Here is an 18,644-nt window from a genome sequence, read left to right as displayed (position 1 = left end):
TGGAAAACAATTTTATCTTTGCAATCAGTTTAAGATTCAACCTCTGTAGAGAACTAATGGCCTTAGTTTCAGGTAAATCTTAGCTCAAGTTTTACTCTTTCTCTTTACCATTAATGTGTGTATTTGCTTTACACATAGCCTAGGACTTCTACCTTCCAAGTAAAGTTAGCTTTTGCTGAGGGAATGAAGGAACCCTTAGTTAAGTGCTGACACCAGTGTACAATTAACTCCTACTTACATTTTAATGTGATAAAAACCAACTTTTAGGAATACCTTTAATTGGATCAACAAAAGAGAAAGTTACCATTTGGAGATCCAAAATCTTAGTTTCTGATCTTCTGTGACCAAGTGTCTATCAAGTAAAGCCCACTGACCTGGCAAGACCTGGGATTTTATTATAATTATCATTTTGGTCAGTCAACTCCTTGGGAGACAACTGCAGCTTGGGAATAAAGCTCTGGGTCCCCATCCTGATCCTGCTTCTTGGAGAACCTGAGGAAAATGTCAATCTCCAGTTCTTCATCTATAAACGGGGGAAGAGTAATACTCCAAGTAAAGGGCTACTGTGAAGATTAGGTTTTAGAGGAGCAGTCAAGGGCAGTGTCTAGCTTCTTTAAGATCTGCCTTCAAATCCTGATTTCCTTACCTTAATTTGTCCATGGTCTAATAGGGCATGATAGTACCTCCCTGATTCTGTTGTGAGGATTAAGTGGAGATAATATATGTACATTGCTTCATCCAGTGCTTGGAATACAGAAAGCACTCAGAAAATGTTGGCCGTTTTCAGATAACCTATGGTAGTTTATGCTGACTAGGTTAAAACTACTATTTAAAAGACTCTCCACTTGATTGTCAAGTTATTTTCCTTAAGAGGGAGCAACCATATTCTTAAATGTGGCTGGGGTCAGCCTACAAAATTTTACATTTTTCTTTAATATGCATTCACTACAGAAAAAAAAAATTTAAAAGTCAGAACTCCCCCCACTCTCACTCCTGGTGCCTAGTGTGTGAAGTCCTATCAAAAGATCACAGGGCTTGCTGAGGCTTGCCAATGCGTCAAACGCTTTAAGGTGAAAGAGTCAGAAGGAAGGGTTGGCTAAGGAAGAGCCTCCAGCTGTGGGCTCTTAACGCAGCTCATCAGTCTCTTCAGTTCCTCTCCAGGCCTCTCTAGGCACGCAAGTATTTCACAAAGCCGGAATCATCCCGCATTCACTGCCCTAAAGATTTTTTTTGGCCATGTAACTCGTGCAGCCAAAGATTTTTCTCCGAAAAAGTGCCGGCACCTGTGCCCAGGAGTCGAGTCCGGGAGTGTCGGCCTCAGCAGCGGCGTCAGTCGGCGGCAGCTCCGTAGTCCGTAGAGAACCACGGGGCCCACCTAACCTGCAGCCCAGTGCGGCGTCGAGGCGCTCTCTGGGCGTTGCTGTTGCCCCTTTTGGCGGGCTCCGCCGCCCCTAGGCCCCGCCCCTCGACGCGGGCTATCCCCGGCCGCGGAGGCGGGCGCCGCGCTCCCATTGGCGGAGAGGCCCGCGCTGGCTCCGCCCCCTCTCGGCCCAGACGCGAGCACGTTGAGTGGTGGGGGCCGGCCGAGGAACTGCCCCAGAGAGAAGCGGAACCCGGGGTGGGGGCTTCACGGTTGGGGTGCCCGCTTTGGGGCCCTCAAGAGGCTGCTGGGTCGGGAGTGCGGCCTGAGGCCACGGGGGGAAGGGGGTGGGTGGGCTGAGAGCAGCTCGGCTACGAGGTCGGCCTGCCGCCCCTTCCCCCCACCCCCGTCTGCCTTGTCGGCAGAAGCTTCCCGGCTCCTCAAGCCGGCGCGATGGCGACTACTGCAGAAACGGAGGCCACTCCGCCGACGGACGCCAGCTGGGAAGGTGGCGGCGGCGGGGACGACGAGATGAAACAAGCGTTTCCGGAGCCCGAGTCCTCCCCACAAAATGGCGGCGGCGGTCTCAGCATCGCGGAGCCCTGCGGCGGCGCCGGGCCTGAGGAGACCGCGGCGGCCGAGGCCGCCCAGAACCTCAGCCTGGAGCAGCCTCTGGACTCCTCTGAGGCAGGCGCGACCGCTCTGCCCAAAGGCCCCGAAGAGCCCGAAAGGCCCGTTAGGAGGAGTTTTCAGATCCCCAGGAAGAGCAGAGAAAAGAAAGGTGGTGCCTCCCTTCCTCCCCAACCTTGCGTCTTTTTCTCTTCCCTCCATCTTTTCATTAGAACCTCTGTCTCCTTTACCCACACCCATCCAAGACACGTAAACACGCATGCAGCGCCAGCGGCTTCTTTCTTCACTGCCAGGGCCACCCAGCTGCTGCGCTTGGTGCGAGAGGAAGGCGGTGGAACCACACACCCCTGCTTCCCCTCTCCCCGTGGAAGTTGGAAGTAAGATGAGGTTTGAAGCTTGTCCGTAAGGCTGCAGCTCCCAGAGAGGAAAGATGGTGCTCTGCGCCCCTCCCTCCTAATCCCTGAAGGCAGAGAAGCTGATGTGTCCTCCTAAGAATGCTTCTGAGAAGTCTCACTGTGGAAATAGCCTGTGGCCATGGATTCTGGGGGCTTTCTCCGAGGCCTTTGCGTTCTGAGGACCACAACTGCTTCTCCCTATGGAAATTCTTCAGCTATATGTGTCTACTTGAAATTTGCTTGATGTCTGCGTTACTTCCCTCGTTTAGAAATCTCCATTGGTAGCTGTGATCCATGCACAACTGCTATTTTCCATTACACTTCATTTCCATGTAGATTTTTTTTTTCTTGTTTTTGAAGCGGTAGATTAAATAGGTCTCTCTCTCTGTCTTTAAATCCAAACTGAGTCTGGCTTTACTTATATTTGAGAAGAATGGGAAGGTAGGTTCTTGGTGCAGTCATTTCCCTTTGGGAAAAAAATAAACGTTAGCTTGTGCCCAAGAGTCACCAACTTGATCTTGCAGATGATGGAGCTCCAAATTAAAAAAAAAAAAAAGTCCAGTCTTAGTTTTTGGATCAGTAAAACAAACTACGTTTTACCTTAAAAAAAAAAATCAAAATGTGTTATTGTAACTTATTTCTAATGGAGATCAAAATTAATATTCTCCTATTCGATTACCCTATTATTTTTGACTATCCAGTGATTTCAAAAGTTCTGGGTTTAGTCAATTTAAAACCTCTTCCTCTTTGCTGTGCTGCTTGGTTCAGTTTTCCATGTTTTACTTTGGAAAAGAATAGTAACTTTTTTGTTTTGCAGAAAGCTTTTTGTTTGTAATTTGAATCTTAGTGAAGAATTGCCTTAGAATCTTGAGTGAAGCTCTTACTTCCTCTTTCCAAGTGCATAACCAGCTCCATTTGGGAAACTGGAATTGTTGGAGCCTTTTATCAGTAAGATACATATGAGTCAAAGATGTTAATTTCTGTTGGATTACAAAGCCAAGGGAATCCTTGTGTGAGACACCATGTTGACACAGATAAAGTTAACCTCTGTCCACTAACATGAGGAATGTTTCTAGAAATAACGTTAAATGAGTTAATGTGATAGCTTTTAGGGTTCAAGAAAATACCTATAAGGCTCGAGGTTGTCAATCCTTGTGGTTTATTTAGTTAAGCTGTATGGTGATAAGTCTATGAGAAAAGTTAAATACCCATCCTAAATTATCAGGTGGAAGAGAATAGGTTGGAAGTATATTCACATGGGCTCTGGTTATGAGGTAGAAGGTTGGACCTTTTTTGTTTTGTTTTGTTTTTTCATAAAAGCATTTTGAAGTCCATTTTCTTTGAGGTTTTAATTTATGTGCCTGAGGCTATGAACATAAGTCATGATCTACAACCTTTTAACTTCTGTTAGAACCGGAAAATTGGCCTAGAAACTCTCACAGTTTGATTTGAAATGTGGGAAAGTGCTCTGTGTGTGTTTTTTAAATTAGATAAATGAAATCCAGAGGTTTCGATGAAGTAGACTTCAATTGAACAAACTAAAAGTGGAAGTAATTGAGGAATTAGGAAATATAACACCTGGCCCCTGTCCTCACCCCGGAGTCTGATGCTCCTTGGGGAGTATTTATGTTTTCCGTTTCTAGAGACAAAAAGTTGTTACCTTTTTTTCTGTTAAGGAAAATAAATGACAGTGGACTTTTTTCATATTTAGTGAAAATGATAAATTTTTAACATGTGTAAATATGTACCAAACAGCATCTATTCAAATAAAGTAATGATATAAATAGAATTTTAGGAGCTGTTTCACCACCATGGACTTTATTCTGTCTAAGCTGAGAAAATGTTAGTGTTTGGTGATAGAATTTAATAGAAAAATACAACTTTTCATTATTTAAAAAACTGTTCAGAAAAAAGTACATGCTGGTTCCATCCTTCATCCCAACATCTCTTGGAAGGCTTGAAAAGATATCACTTAAATGTATAGGATCTGACTAGGTATTGTGGTCCTTCGAATCTTTTACCAGTGAAGATTCAGTCGTTTTTCAGTGGATCTGTCTGCTTGAACTTTTCAGTACCAAAGGTTCTGTTACATTAATATTTTAACATGGCAGACCTTTGCTTGTGACTATGATTTCCCAGTGAAACTTAAGATTAGGACTTGCATGTTTTTTGCCCCATGAAGGAAAGTACTATTTGAGTTTAAATTGTTGACTCAGTAAGTTCTCTGGTTTTGACAATAGCATGAGATCGAAAATACTGCCATTCTGATTAGTTAAATAGTAATATTGGCGAATACTTATACAGTCCTTAATAAGTTGTAGGCATTTTTCTAAGCACTTTACTAGATTTCAGAATTCTATGTGGTAGGTACTATTCCCATTTTATAGAAATTTGCTTAAGGTCACATAGCTAGTAAATAGTAGAGTTGGAATTGGAACCTAGGTCTAGAATAGCTCTTTATCAGTTTCTAGCAGGACTTCTTTTTACACTCTTAAAGATTTAAGATAGTTTTTGGTTTAACTGGTTTGTAAAAAAGTTTCTTTTTCCTATTAAATTTAGAAATGCTTAATATATCTTCATCCCTGGGGAATTTTGTGATACAGAGATATGTTCACTGTAAAATTAACACATTTAATCAGTACTGACAGGTTAAATTACTTAATTTTATTGACTGGAAGAGTATAAAATTTTTACTCTTTTTGATGTGTGCTGTATTTATTGGCTGGGCAGTTTTCTGTAGTGTAAAGTGGCACTGTTTACATTTAACCAAGCTGTAGAATTGCCGTTTGTCAGATGTTCCACTATTGCCACCTTTTACTCTGAATCTAATAGTGTAAATCATTGAAAGTAAATTAAAATTGGTAGTTTATTTGATACAATTTTTTCCCTCCAAAGTTCTTGGGAAGTGAAATAGTGATGAGTCGCTCTCTGGAAAATGTTTATTGGTTTATGTTTTTTGTGGGGCTCAAGGGAGCCTCTTACAAATTAATTGTGCTCATGTACCTGGGTCCGTAATGATCTTGTCTAGGAAAATAAATGGCTTAATCCCCCCCCCCCCCATCTTTTCCCACAAAATTTGGAGTTGTCTCTTTGAAGCCTTTGGAACAAAGACTTATTTTTAAAGGAAATTTTCGTGGTATTTCAGTAGTTGATTATGGATGACTGGATACTAAGTACCATAAATCTCCCTACGTAGAAGTAAACCTAAGTAGGAAAGCCTAGCCAGAATCCAGTCATCCACATAAAATATTTGCTAGGTTCATATAAATTCCAAGTAATGGAGGTGAAATTTTCTGTGATCTTTCTGCAGTCCAAAGAAAGTCAACAGCTAGTTTCGTATTTGTACACATCTCTCTTGATCTCTACCAGTGTACTCATTCTAATTTTGTACTATGTTCAACGTTGTTGATAAAGATGTGAGCCATCCATTTCTAAAACACTGTCTCTCATATTTTTTTATTAGACTGAAGAAAGTCTAATATCTTAAGTAAATTATTTCAAGGAACAATGGATAGTCACTGTGTAATAATCATTAATACCACTAGTCATCAGCCTGTGGATTCAGAGGGAAGAAGTGCAGACCTCCTGTGATTCCCAGCTTACTCTTGCTAGTTGTTTATACTTCATATTATCCATTTATATGATTTGATAATAGTGGTACATCTTTCATTTAAAAGTTTAACTTGTTTATATATATAATAATATTTTTACATACAAATATATAATTTTAATACACAAAGATATCCGTTAATACTAATAAATTGGTAAAACTAATGGAGGGAAAATGTTCCTATAAGGAACAAAGAGCTGCTACTATTTGATGGCCTAAATTTTAAGTCTTTGTCAACTGCTTTAATATTACCGTAAATTCTTGAGTCTGTTGTATGCTACCAGTAATAAAAAGTCTTTAATGATAGTATGGACTGGGAGTTAGGACACCTGAATTCTAGTTATGACTCAGCAATACTATCAGTTTCCTTATCTGAATTATAAATCTCCAAATGCCCTTCTATATCTGTGTTCTTCAATCCCATAAAATAATATCTAAAATCAGTTTTGCCTTGCATTTAATGGAAATCCTATAGGTAAGCAAAATTATGTTTCTTAATATGTGAAAGAACTTCTCTTGATACTGCTGTTAGCTTTACAAGCCAAAAAAGGGTGTTAATTATGACTTTTGTCCCTGTTAATTCTGTGAAAAAATTAAAATGAGTAAAAATATTTTAGAAATTTGATAGAAGATGAATAAGATGGTAAAAAGAGCATAAGCCTAGAAATAAAATTCTTCTGTAGCTAATTTCCTGTGCCTAAGTTTTCTATATTTTTATTTCCTAGTTTATAAGATGAAACAATCATATTTTTCCAGCTCTTGGAATGATTAGATTCCAACTCTAATGTGAGTTTTGATACACATACACATCTTTTCTGATGGTTGAGAATATAAAATTTGAAGTCAGACAGCCTGAATTTGATTACCAGCTGCCCCAATCATTCATTAACTGTGTAACATTGGACTAACTCAATTGTTACCTGTCTCAGTTTCATTTGTTAAATGGTCATGTTGAACTTCGTAGGGTGGTATCATGATTAAATGAAATTATATAAAAATTTCAGAGTGTCTGAAAAGTAATATAATCAGAATCCAGAGAAAAGTGAATTGGACACTGTGTTCACTAAGTGAAATGGATGACTAATACATAAAATGTTTTGTTCCCGCTTTGGATAGCCACACGATTGTTTATTGTTGCTGCAAATAACTCATAATTGAGATTGTGATGTGCATGTATTTTCTTTAAAAGAAGCAACAGACTATATTGATCGGGGTATACCCAGTATTAAGAGAATTCTTACTAAGGACATGAAGTAGACCCTCAAGGAATGTACATTCAGAACGTAAACTGGATACGTTTCTAAATTGCCATTATCAGCTCATTGGTAATAATTGGCTTGGAATCCTTAAAATAGTTAACGGTAGAACTTTATTTTTGTAGAAATAATAATTGGAAAACAATTATAGAAATTATTCTGGCTTACCTAGTGAAGCCAGTGAGGGCATCTGAAATATAAAATACCTTGGACACAGTTATTTTTTATTGTTAGACCTAAAGTCATATACTTTTTGTATATTTTCATTTGCACGAATTTTTTTCCTATTGACTGTCTACTTGAGTACATGTGAAGTGACCATAGGTCATTATTTTGGAATGAAACAAATATTTTTTTAAAATAGTATCAGTGTAAACTTTCATACAAATTTGTATGACTTCACTAGTTTTTTTAATTTATGATTAGACTGTTGGAAATAGTTTTGGGGCAGTTTATACAAAATAACTTCTTTCCATGCAGACTTGTAAAATTTAATGGAAATTTGAAGCTATATGGTACACCTTTTTGGTACTTTTAAGATATCCAAAGTCACATTGTTTAGTTTAGAAACACAAAAATCAATTACAGTATGCATGAACTCCAACTTTTAATATCATGTTTGGCCCATTTGGGATGGGAAAGCTTATAAAATGTTGAGACTTGCACAAACTGCTTTGCGTGCCAAGTTTTTCCCAATTCAGTGTTGGGGGCAATTGTCACAAAGATAAAATGTTTGTATCCTACCATGTTTTATGAAACATTTGAATTGAATATTTCTCTTATCCTGTTTTTTGAGTTTTTGTTTTGTTTTATATATTACTGAATTGTTTAATTTGTAAATCAGATTTAGTAATTTTAAACAATGATAATTAGCAATCATTTTGATAGTGGCGTATATATTTGGTATCCAGTATTAAAAAAAATCTTTACTAAGTTTACACTCATTTTCTTCCCTCAAGTTATTCAACCATTCAGCCTACTTGAGGCTAACACTATTTTAGCTGCTGGGATGTAGTAAAGATATGAGTAATGAGCAAGGCAGATATAGTTCCTGCTCTCATGAAGTTCACAATCAACAGATTATTGTGTGTATTCATCTACCACAAATTTGATCATAGGTCACTGTGACTAATGGTCTTGGTTCTATTTGAGTGCTTTATTTTTGTTCCTGCTCTTACTCCTAGCCAATCATTGTCTTTATTGCATTACTATAATTATGTTGACTTTTTTCCTTTTTTTTTTTTCCAGTGTGAAATCCCCAAATAGTGGTGATCATTTGTTGTAGATTCATTCTGTCATTGAAAACTACATTTTTACAGACAACTTCTGTATATATACTGTTTGGTAAATGAATGGATATCATTTGACTAATAATATATATATTATAGTTAATAACTACATATAGAAAATTATATACAGTTAAAAACAGCTTATTTATTAGTTAGCTGTGATCCTAGTGTCTTGAAGAGTATGCACAAGTGGAATACTATGTATTTTCAGTAGTTGCCTTAAAGTTTTTTGACTTTGACATTTTTGGCCCTAGGTGGTATTTTGAAAGAAGTTAAGGTAACAGGATATAACATGGATTCCATGAATAGTTTTATCTTCAGTGAACAATAAGTGCTTCCTTTTTGGTTTGGGGAAAATTTATTTATTTAGACTTTATGTTTATAATTTATTAGTAAGTTAAAAGAATTCACACACAAAGTAGAAATTTGAGGTTATTAGACCAGTAATCCCAAAGAACAAACTGGATATTTGACTTAAGTATCTTAAAAATTAAGAGGTGTAGAATGATTGGGGGTTGGGGAATAAAAACTTGCTGTGCACTAGATGTCCTGTGCTTGGACCTTTTCCCATGTATTATCTAATGTATGGCATGTGGTATGTAGTGGCTATTAGGATAGCTGGAGTTCTTCGTTTTACAGAGAGAACTGAGCCTATGTTTGGTTAAGTAGTTGATTTACTCAGGATCTCCCACAAAGCCAGTAAATGCCAGATAATGGTATTTGCCTCCAGATTTGACTCCAAAGCTCCATATATTTACATCTTTATTAAGTTGTCATAATAAACGTCCTGCTACTTTATACTGGTAATACAAGAAGCCATTAGGGTGCATTTTATTACTTGAAACTTTAGTTCTAAAAGCCAAATAGGATCATTTTATTTTATAGACACATAAGCATCTTAACTGTTTTTGTGCTTTCATTTATGGTGTAAACATGTAGTTTGCTGAAATACACAGTCCCAGACATACTTCTGCAGTGATACCTAAAATAGGATTTGATGTAAGTTAAGAATGTACATAAGTTCTTTAAGCAATTTAGGTTGCCTAGTGTGCATCCCTAAGGTTTGCAGTATTGCAACCTCCTTGTCTGCACGTGTGATGCTAGATCCTCTTTGCTGAAGAAACGGGCCCATGTAGATAACCGGTTTTTAATTTTTCTTTACTAAATGATTAAGTGTCGTTTTTACAAGTCACAAAATAGCTACCCTGCCTTTTTTACTTTATTTAAAAGTATAAGAAGCTACGTTTAAGACAGAATACTCTTAAAATTAAAATTAATTTTTCTTTATTTTAGCACTTTTCCAGCCATTAACTCCAGGCTCTCGAGAATTTGAAGATGTTTTAAACATTCTCCATTCATCTTACCTTGAGCCAACCTCAGTAACAAATTTTAATTACAAATGTGCTTGCTTGATACATAACGAGCTATTGGAAAAGGAGGTATGTTTTAAATTGTGTTTATTGTCAAGGTTCTTCAGAACCGATTAACAACCCAGAATTTGTTTTACTTTGCTTTTCTCTAATAATGCTAAAGTTTTTAGGAAAGCCAAATTATGGAAGAGAAAACAAGTTTTAAATGGCATCTTTTCTCCTAAATGTTGTTATAACAACACAGTTATCTGCTATGTTAAACTCGTGTCAATGTGCAAATATGTAATAGAACTTATTTTCCTAAAAATGCATCTTAAGCATAGTGATAGCTTACTGTATAATGGTTTAATTGTAAGCTTATAACAAGGCTTTTTGCCCTTTCATTTAATTTATTTTGAGTTCATGTTAATTTAATTGAATGGAATTTTTTAATAGCATATTATGTTTAAATTGGAAGATAATGAAATCAAACCTGTATGTTTTTTAGGATATGCTTTGTTTTTTCCCCATTGATTGCCAGTTGGTTAGATTGCCTTAATATCATTAGTGGGAATTCTAATTAAAGAGTGGGAACAAAAGAGAATAGTCAGACATGTTGGACAGTGAATTTTGAGTTTCACATACAAATTACAATATTCTTTGAATTTTAATTTAGGAAAAGCAGCATGTTTAATTTTGAGTTAATACAAATAAGGTGTTTAGAAATATTTAATGTGTCAAATTGCTTTTTGATGACATCAAATGCTATTAATTTTGTACTTTTACGAGTTGCTTAACCTGTTACTACCAGAATTTAACTCTGAAGGGATCCCTAAAGGGGAAGAATGTTACTGGCTCCCTGAGAAGATTAAAATCTTGGTAGTTTGATGTGGTTTTGGGTTTGATAGAGATTGTTAATTTTTTTTTTAATGAAAGTTTAGTCTAAAGATTTATTAAATACCAGAGATCAGTAATGGCCTAAATACTGCACATAAAGGTGTTAGATATGGCTTTCTTGTAAAAGTGAAAGCCAGCAGTGTAGGGTGACTTACAGTTCAGATGTACTTAGACCAGGTTACTCTTTTATGCTGGAAATATTTACGGAGCACATCCTATGTACTTGGCATTGATAGTAGTTATAAACAGAAGAAACATTTTTCCTTTTCCATATAAGTTTATAGTTGAGATGTTGGTCATTCAACAGAGATTTATTAAACTACCTACTGTATGCAGTATACCATGCCAAGTAAAGTGGGACATACAAAAATAACTAAAACATGAATTTATAATCTCTGGGAGATTTGGTAAAATGGGACATACAAAAATAACTAAAACATGAACTTATAATCTATGGGAGAATTGGAGTGTGGCAAACTTTTAATAGATATTTAGTTAAATTGATAAACAATGTATGCTTGTTTGAGCATATTGTATGAGTAAAGAGCTGGTTACAATGGAAAAAATAATTGAAGGGAGAAATTACAGAGAGGGAAAAGATAGTTGCTTTATACTTCATTCAGTTTGGAAGTTCTTAGAAATAAAGTTCCTGAAACTCTTGCTTTGCAAATGCAGTCACATGCTAAGGAGTTGTTACAGATTTAATTTCATTTAGTTTACAGAAAAGCGAAGAGAACTGAAATTTGATGGTCGTTTAGATAAGGAACTTTCAGAATCCTATGCATTTCTGATGGTTGATCGACATCAGGTTAGTAAAGCCATTTTATAAAAAACAATTTGAGGATATTTCCATTTTAGATTAATTTTGCAATTATTAATATTTTCTTGATGAATAGTACATGGAAAAAATGATATAGTAGGACAATGTGTTTCATTTAATGTTTTTCAAATGTGCTCACTTTTTCTCTGGCCAAACCTATTTTCTTCCTTAGAATGTGCTTGATAATTAACAGTTTTTCCTTTTATTAAAAAAAAGTGATGTTTTATGTTGCTTAAAAATCATGTTTTTTCCCTTTAAATTAAAGATGTTTAGGTGGCGTCATTCTACTTTAAATATTTTATTGATTCTAATTCTTTCTAAAATGGGATGTTTATATACGTGACTGGCAGTAATTCAGACTATGTCATGGCCTAGCATAAACAGAAATAGATTCCAGCTGTGATTACACTGGAAGTGTAAGTTAGTTGCACACTGATATTAGTTATAAACTGGCGAATATATGAAATTTCTGTAGTGCAGAATATATATTGCTTAGAAGCTTAGGTTCTATTTAAAACAAATTTACAAATTACCCTTTCAAATTTGTAATGTTAATATGGTTGTAAAATGAATGTTTTGTTTATTTTAGGTTCAAAGCATATGCGAAAGAGGATTACAGGTGGGCCAATCCAAAATAACAATTCTTGGCAGTCCTTTCATGGGTAATTTTTTAAATTTTATATTTGCTTACTATTAAGTTGCCATTTAAAAATACATTATCAAAATTTTTCTGAGTTCTGTAGAATTAAATGCAAGTGTCTTTTGTCATTTTCCCAGAATAGGAGACTAGTTCCAGGTTCTAAAATATAAAATCAGTTTTATCTTTTATTTCTGATTTTGATTACTTCCTATTGATCCAAGATTACTTTTTTTAAAAATGTCTTAGTCTGGTCATAGTGATTTTGAAACATTTCATTAGTTTCATGTTTTTTTCAGTCTTTATTTTTGTTTTGGTTTTATTTCAACTGTCTTTATTGTCCTTAAATTTCCTGAGAAGGGTTTATAGCTTTTCCTCTTTTCTTGTTAGGATAAATATTTGAATTTTTTTTGTATTCGTGTCCAACTTACTCAAATTTAAGTTCTTTAATTTTTTTCCTTCTTTACTAGGTATCTATGTTTCTAGGTATGCTGATTTACTACAAGCTAATCCTTTGGAAGCTGGGGCAACGGGTGATGTTCTTATTTTTAAAATAATGAAGGTAACTTCAACTATTATATTTTGTATACTAAAGACAGCATTTGATATGGATTTTAATTGACCCTAAGTTGTTAGGAGTTTGATTAAGGTAAAAATGTGCTACCTGGTGTTTGTTATATAAACATATTTTTGAGAGTGGTTTGTCAGCTTTGATCTAAGCTAACTATAGTTAAAGATCTTAAGGATTTGCTCCTCTTTCTAAAGAAAAGAATGAAAAAGGAGGGTAGTGTATTGGTTATGTAATTTAGTTTCATGAAGAGTATTGTGAATAGAATTTTTATTCTCTTGTTATTAAACAAATTCAAACTTACATTTATTTTCATGATTAAATGTTTCTTAGTGCTGCAATGTTGGTAAACAGTATTAGGTGTTACTTGGTATAGGTGATCTGTAGTCAAAGAAGTATTCCATAATATTGATGTCATGTGGTCAGTGGTTAGGTTTAGATGGACGTTTGAAAGTTTTTTTTTTTTTCTATTTTAGGGTAAAATAAAGAGTATATATGACCTCATGGGTGTAAAAAATTCGGAATCTATATTAAATAAAAGCACTTTGGACCCAACACCAAAACATGAATGTCATGTGTCAAAGAATGCCAATAGAGTTACATCGCTTTTGGCTTACAGAGCCTATGAGCTTACTCAGGTAGGTGCTTGGATCCCTTTTAATATTATAACTTCATATCTGTTTGTCACCAAATCCTTTAAAATGTCCCCCTTTCAGTTCCCTCTGCTACCACACTAGTCTAGATTCTGGTTTCCATATATAACTGCTTAGGTGCTATTTGTTCAGTGTTTTCAAGATGGCTCAGAAACATTCAGTGGCTCTTTAGGCCTATAGGGTAGATATTCAGATTCCCCAGTCTAGCTCTCTCTGCTTGTAGCTCCCTTGAGCCTGTTTTGTGTGTGACTACTGCTCTCAACACACTTCATTTCATTTTGAAGCCTGGGCTTCTCCTGGCCTAGAAAGATCTCCTGCCTAATAAAATGCTATTCATTCTTCAAGGTAAATTGAAGCCCCTTGGAATATCTTAATTCATATAATTTGTACTATTGATTTGGTATTTTCTATTTTTATTAACAATTTTCTAGGATGCAAAGTTATCTTAGAAATACTTTTAAGGTTTTTTTCAGGTGTAATTGATATAAAATAAACCACATATTTTTAAATTAACACTTTATGAGTTTTAATTGTAGTTTTCTGTGAGGTTTGACTATGAAGTAATTTTTTTTTTTTTAACAAATGCATAAAAAGTGTGTATCTCTAAGTGGATTGTTTTGTGAAAAGTAGGGGCTATGTGCTCCAGTGATGCTAACATCCCTGGAAGTGTTCATTCTTACTTTTTTTTTAAATTTAGTTTTTATTTTATTTACATAAAATATATTCACCAAAGTCATCTGGATCTGACTCATTTGATTATCTTCTGGACAGCAGTAGTTTTGGGAGACATGAGGTATAACTATATAGAAAATTATTGTTTTTTTCTAGCAGGACTTGTAAATTGGCTTGATTTTTCTAAAAACTTTCCAGGCATTTTAGAGCAACAACATTACTGAAATCTATAGTTTCCCAATGGAATGGACTTTGAAGGGCAATGCTACTTTGTTTATAAACTGAGGCCTTTTAAATGAAAAATCACTAGTTCCTTTGAGGTTAAAGCCCAAAAGTAGTCTGCAAGTTATAAAATAGTACCCTAATGAATGTGGTGAATTGGGGAAGGAGAGGGGTGGAGGGGGTAGTAGGGAAAGGGCTGGCTTCCTTTGTCACCTATATTTCTACTCTTCTTCTACCTCCTTTTTGCTGCTTTGCATTTGAGGCCCAGGATGTTTTTCTTTTTGAGATAATAAGTTGAGTGGGATTTAGGTTTGGTTGAGATTATGTCCTCAGTATTTCAGTTGAGGTTTTTTTTGAATCAAGTTGACTTTTCAGACTCACCTGGGGACTTAGGCTCCATTTTTAATATTTTTACGAAGAAATTTGTTGTGCATTCCTGGTGGTTAACCCAGAAGTAGACTTTGGGGATACCTATTAGTACCCTAAAATCTGATATATACATAGAAGATAATATTTTCTATGACAAAATGAATATAAAGTGCAAATTATTTTAGGTTAATTAGTAAGTCAGAGGCAGTTAAATGGTATCATATTTCTCAAAAATCAGGTGGGTAGATTTAAGGTTGCACTCTGCTTTTTGCCTTCTTGAAGTTAATACTGTGTATTTTTACTTTTAGTATTATTTTTATGAGTATGGCTTTGATGAGCTAAGGCGAAGACCAAGACATGTGTGTCCATATGCAGTTGTGTCTTTTACTTACAAAGATGATACACAAACTCCAAAGTTTGTACCTTCATCAAGGTAAGACTTACGAGTTTTTACATCATCCAGGACGATTATATATCCCACATTGCTGAGTTAGGAGGAGACCTTTTGTCCCTTCTCATTTTTTTTACTTGCTTTAAATTAGATTCTTGAGTGTTCATGATGACTTTAAAAGCTCACCATGAAGGACAGATACCTTGACTATATGAAAATACAGACTAACATATACTTAAAACTCATCTGTTTAACCTCTTTTTCCTGGTATTAAAGGTTCATATAGTTGAGCAAATGAAATTTTAGAAATGAAATTTTGTGTATTGTGTCTACGGGAAATGGGGAACTTTTACAAAAGATGCCCAGGCCCCACTTCAGACCAGTTAAATCAAATATTTAGTGGAGAGCCTAGGCATTGACAGTTTTTGAAAGCTTTCAGGTGATTCTGATTTTCACCCAGTAATGAGTACCTTTGATGGATTTCTTATAAATTTTCATATAAGGTGACAAAATGCAAAGCAGTTTCCTTTTTTTTCCCCATGTGGTAATTCCAGCAAATATATAAGTTTATAGGAACATAGATGAAATGGTCAATTGTCTACTTATTTTTAATTTGATTACCCATATATTTAATCTCAGATATGAAAGCTATTAATTTAGAAATGTTACTGTTTTTAAAAAGCCATGTTTCCTAAAATGTTTATGTACTTTTTTGAGATTGACCTTTTATCAGTTTTTCAGAGCATATTTTCTTCTCTTCCATTAAAGTTGTTTGAGATGCAGCATTTTTTTTTTTTACCTCAGTGAATAGCGCTGGAGACCATCCACAGCCATAAGTACTGGTTGACATAATATCAAGATGGTTGTGGTTTTCATTTTTTCATGACTATTTATTTATGATCCCTGTAATATGCACATTCACTATAGTGCCTTTCAAAAGTAAATCTTCAAAAGATATTAAGCACTTATAATTATAAGGCCAAACCCCCAGGAATAATAACTATATGTTAATTTTCCTTATCTCCTCTTTGATTCTATCTGTTGACCTCCATGAAACAGATAAAACAAGCATTGCTTGAACAGCTTACTATTCCTTGAAAGCAACAGTAATGCTTCTGTCTCAGGATCTCTACATTTGTTGTTCCCTTTCTTTCCCTAGTTATCTGCACAGTTCACTTCTATACTTCCCTCAGGTCTGTCTGTACGGTTACCTTATCAATGAAGCCTTCCCTGATTTTTTTTTTTTTTAACCTCCATCTGTTATGTCTCTTTCTCTGTTTTTCTCCATTTAAACCATTATCGCCTGATGCTTTAGTTTCATGGCTGCTAAAACAAGTGAATTGACTTAACAACAGGAGTTTATTGGCTCACTGTTGCAGAAGATAGAAGGTTTGCTTTTTCCTGAGGTTGGTATCTTCTGGCTGGCTCGCAGGCTATCTTTGGCATTCTTTTGGCTTTTTATGTCACATGGTAATAAATGGAAGCTTCTCCTTCTCTAATGGTTTCTGTTGACTTCTAGCTTCTGGCTTCTTCCCATGGCTTTCTCTCTGTGTCCAGTTTCCTTTGTTTATAAGACTTCATCCTTACTGGATTAAGACCTGCCTTCATTCAGTTTGGGCACCTTAACTAAAATATCTTCAAAAGTACTATTTACAAATGGGTTCACACCCACAGGACCAGGGGTTGGACTTAACATGCCTTTTGTGGGGGACATGATTCAGTCTCCTAACACCTGGTAAACTATGTATTTACTTTTTGATTATTGTCTGTCATTCGTCATTAGATTGTAAGATCTAAGAGGTCAGGAACTTTGCTCTGTTCATCTCTGTAATCCCATTACCTAGAACTGTGTCTGGTAAACAATAGGACATTAGTAAATATTTACTGAATGAATGAATGAAGGAATGAATGAATGGGTTTAAATTCTTATTTGAGGCTGTTTCTTTGAATCTCATAATCAAAATAAAGTAATTGACAGAAACTTTAATGGGCTTTTTCTAATGGTTATTTTTGGGAAAAACCATTCCCTTAAATTTGTGCTAATTTGGTAATATGAGCAAAGTAGGTAATTCTGTTTTCTCTAAGTAGACTTGGATTTATTAAATGTCATAATGAGAAATTCATTCGTTCTTCCTACCCGGAGGAAAGATTTAATTCTGTTGTGCAGTATGCTTTTCTGCTGTATTAAAAATAACATTTATACCCAGGTCCTGAATGTGAACTTTGAAGTTTTTACCAATTAGTAATGTTTTTCTTTTCTTTTCAAAAAATTTATTTATAGATCTAACAGCTTTAATGCGGATAGAAACACAGGTAAGATTCTTACTATAGTTCTTTCCTTTAGTTTTGTGAATTGAAAGAATAAATACATGTAGTAAAAGATCAGTAAATTAAGTGCTTTGTTTTATTTTTATAATGAATAAGAATCTGCAAAGTATGAAAAAGATAGTGAGGCCATGTTTATGAAGTAGCGTCAACCTTTGGTCATTCTTGCCCAAGGTTTCCTTTGTGAGGCTGTTGTTACTGTGAAAAGACCACAAGGTTTTAGCACTTTCATTGAAAAGGACAAAAAATTAAACAGGTTTCACAATTCAGCTTTTTAAAAGAATTAAATTCATCAGAAGTTTAGGAATAAGAAGAGGTAATTAGGGAAGATTAAAAGCAATATTGACACTATCTTCAAGTTTCTCTACAATGAAAAGAACTATTAGAAGATAGGAGAAATGATGGATATTCAGATTTAACCAGATTGAGGTTAACCAGATTTAATGTAATTTCCTTTGAGGGAAATAAGAGGACTGTAATTGTATTGTCTGATATGAGGATACTTGGATGAATTTGTTGTTCTTTGCAGCTGGAATGAATAATTTTGTAGGAGGAAAAATATCTGTAACAAAAATACTAATATCTGAAACTCTCCTTCTGTAAATAGAAATGTTGTTTTCTTTTTCTCGACTTAAACCTTGTTTTTTTCCCACCTTTTATTTCTTGTAAACTTGTATTTATCTCTCTGGGCTGCCATGATACTGAATTGGGTCATTATTTTCTTTATTTAGATAAATTTAACTATACCTTGTGGAAAGGACAACTTTTAAATAAAGGAAAGCCCTTGTGTTACATTTCCCTGAGGTCAGCCACTCGTGCTTTTTTGCCTATCAAGCTGTAAGTATGTTATATTACAAGAAAATACCAATTGGTGGTTGCTAATTGTATGAGCTTCTTTGTTAGCTTTTTTCTTATTTTTTTTCTTTTTTTATGTTTACATTTTATTTTGGTCTATAACATAACTTAAATATAAATGTTGGTTTGTTTTAGAAAAGATTTATCTGTTAAGGTTAAAAACTTGATTGATAAAATGAGCCCTCTACTTCTCTGTCTTAATTTGACAGTCATACGCATTTATGATGTAAAAATTTTTCTTACTGATTTAAAATCTTACCCTAATTAGATAGATTTTTTTTTTCTATTTAGCAATTTGAACATTAGAGAATTAAAAGTTACAAGCTCTTAGTTGGAATGAGCTTTG

The 18,644-nt window shown here is 35.0% G+C and overlaps 1 protein-coding gene across 7 annotated transcripts in view; it reads left to right on the top strand.

Annotated features, from left to right (window-relative positions):
* The first annotated feature begins 1,569 nt into the window (after positions 1 to 1,569).
* The window catches only part of TASOR (transcription activation suppressor), a 62,905-nt gene continuing 45,830 nt past the window's right edge, over positions 1,570 to 18,644 (top strand). For all 7 annotated transcript variants that reach the window (XM_037798586.1, XM_037798571.1, XM_037798578.1 and 4 more), the window contains exons 1-9: positions 1,570 to 2,141; positions 9,834 to 9,979; positions 11,502 to 11,594; positions 12,196 to 12,268; positions 12,714 to 12,805; positions 13,288 to 13,449; positions 15,036 to 15,160; positions 17,400 to 17,431; positions 18,175 to 18,280. In XM_037798586.1, the coding sequence (XP_037654514.1) occupies positions 1,814 to 2,141; positions 9,834 to 9,979; positions 11,502 to 11,594; positions 12,196 to 12,268; positions 12,714 to 12,805; positions 13,288 to 13,449; positions 15,036 to 15,160; positions 17,400 to 17,431; positions 18,175 to 18,280 (1,157 nt within the window). In that variant the 5' untranslated portion in view covers positions 1,570 to 1,813. The remainder of the gene's footprint in view (positions 2,142 to 9,833; positions 9,980 to 11,501; positions 11,595 to 12,195; positions 12,269 to 12,713; positions 12,806 to 13,287; positions 13,450 to 15,035; positions 15,161 to 17,399; positions 17,432 to 18,174; positions 18,281 to 18,644) is intronic.

The sequence above is a fragment of the Choloepus didactylus genome, chromosome 1 (assembly GCF_015220235.1).
Source record: "Choloepus didactylus isolate mChoDid1 chromosome 1, mChoDid1.pri, whole genome shotgun sequence".
NCBI lineage: Eukaryota > Metazoa > Chordata > Mammalia > Pilosa > Megalonychidae > Choloepus > Choloepus didactylus.
This window is presented reverse-complemented; position numbering and strand designations above follow the sequence as displayed.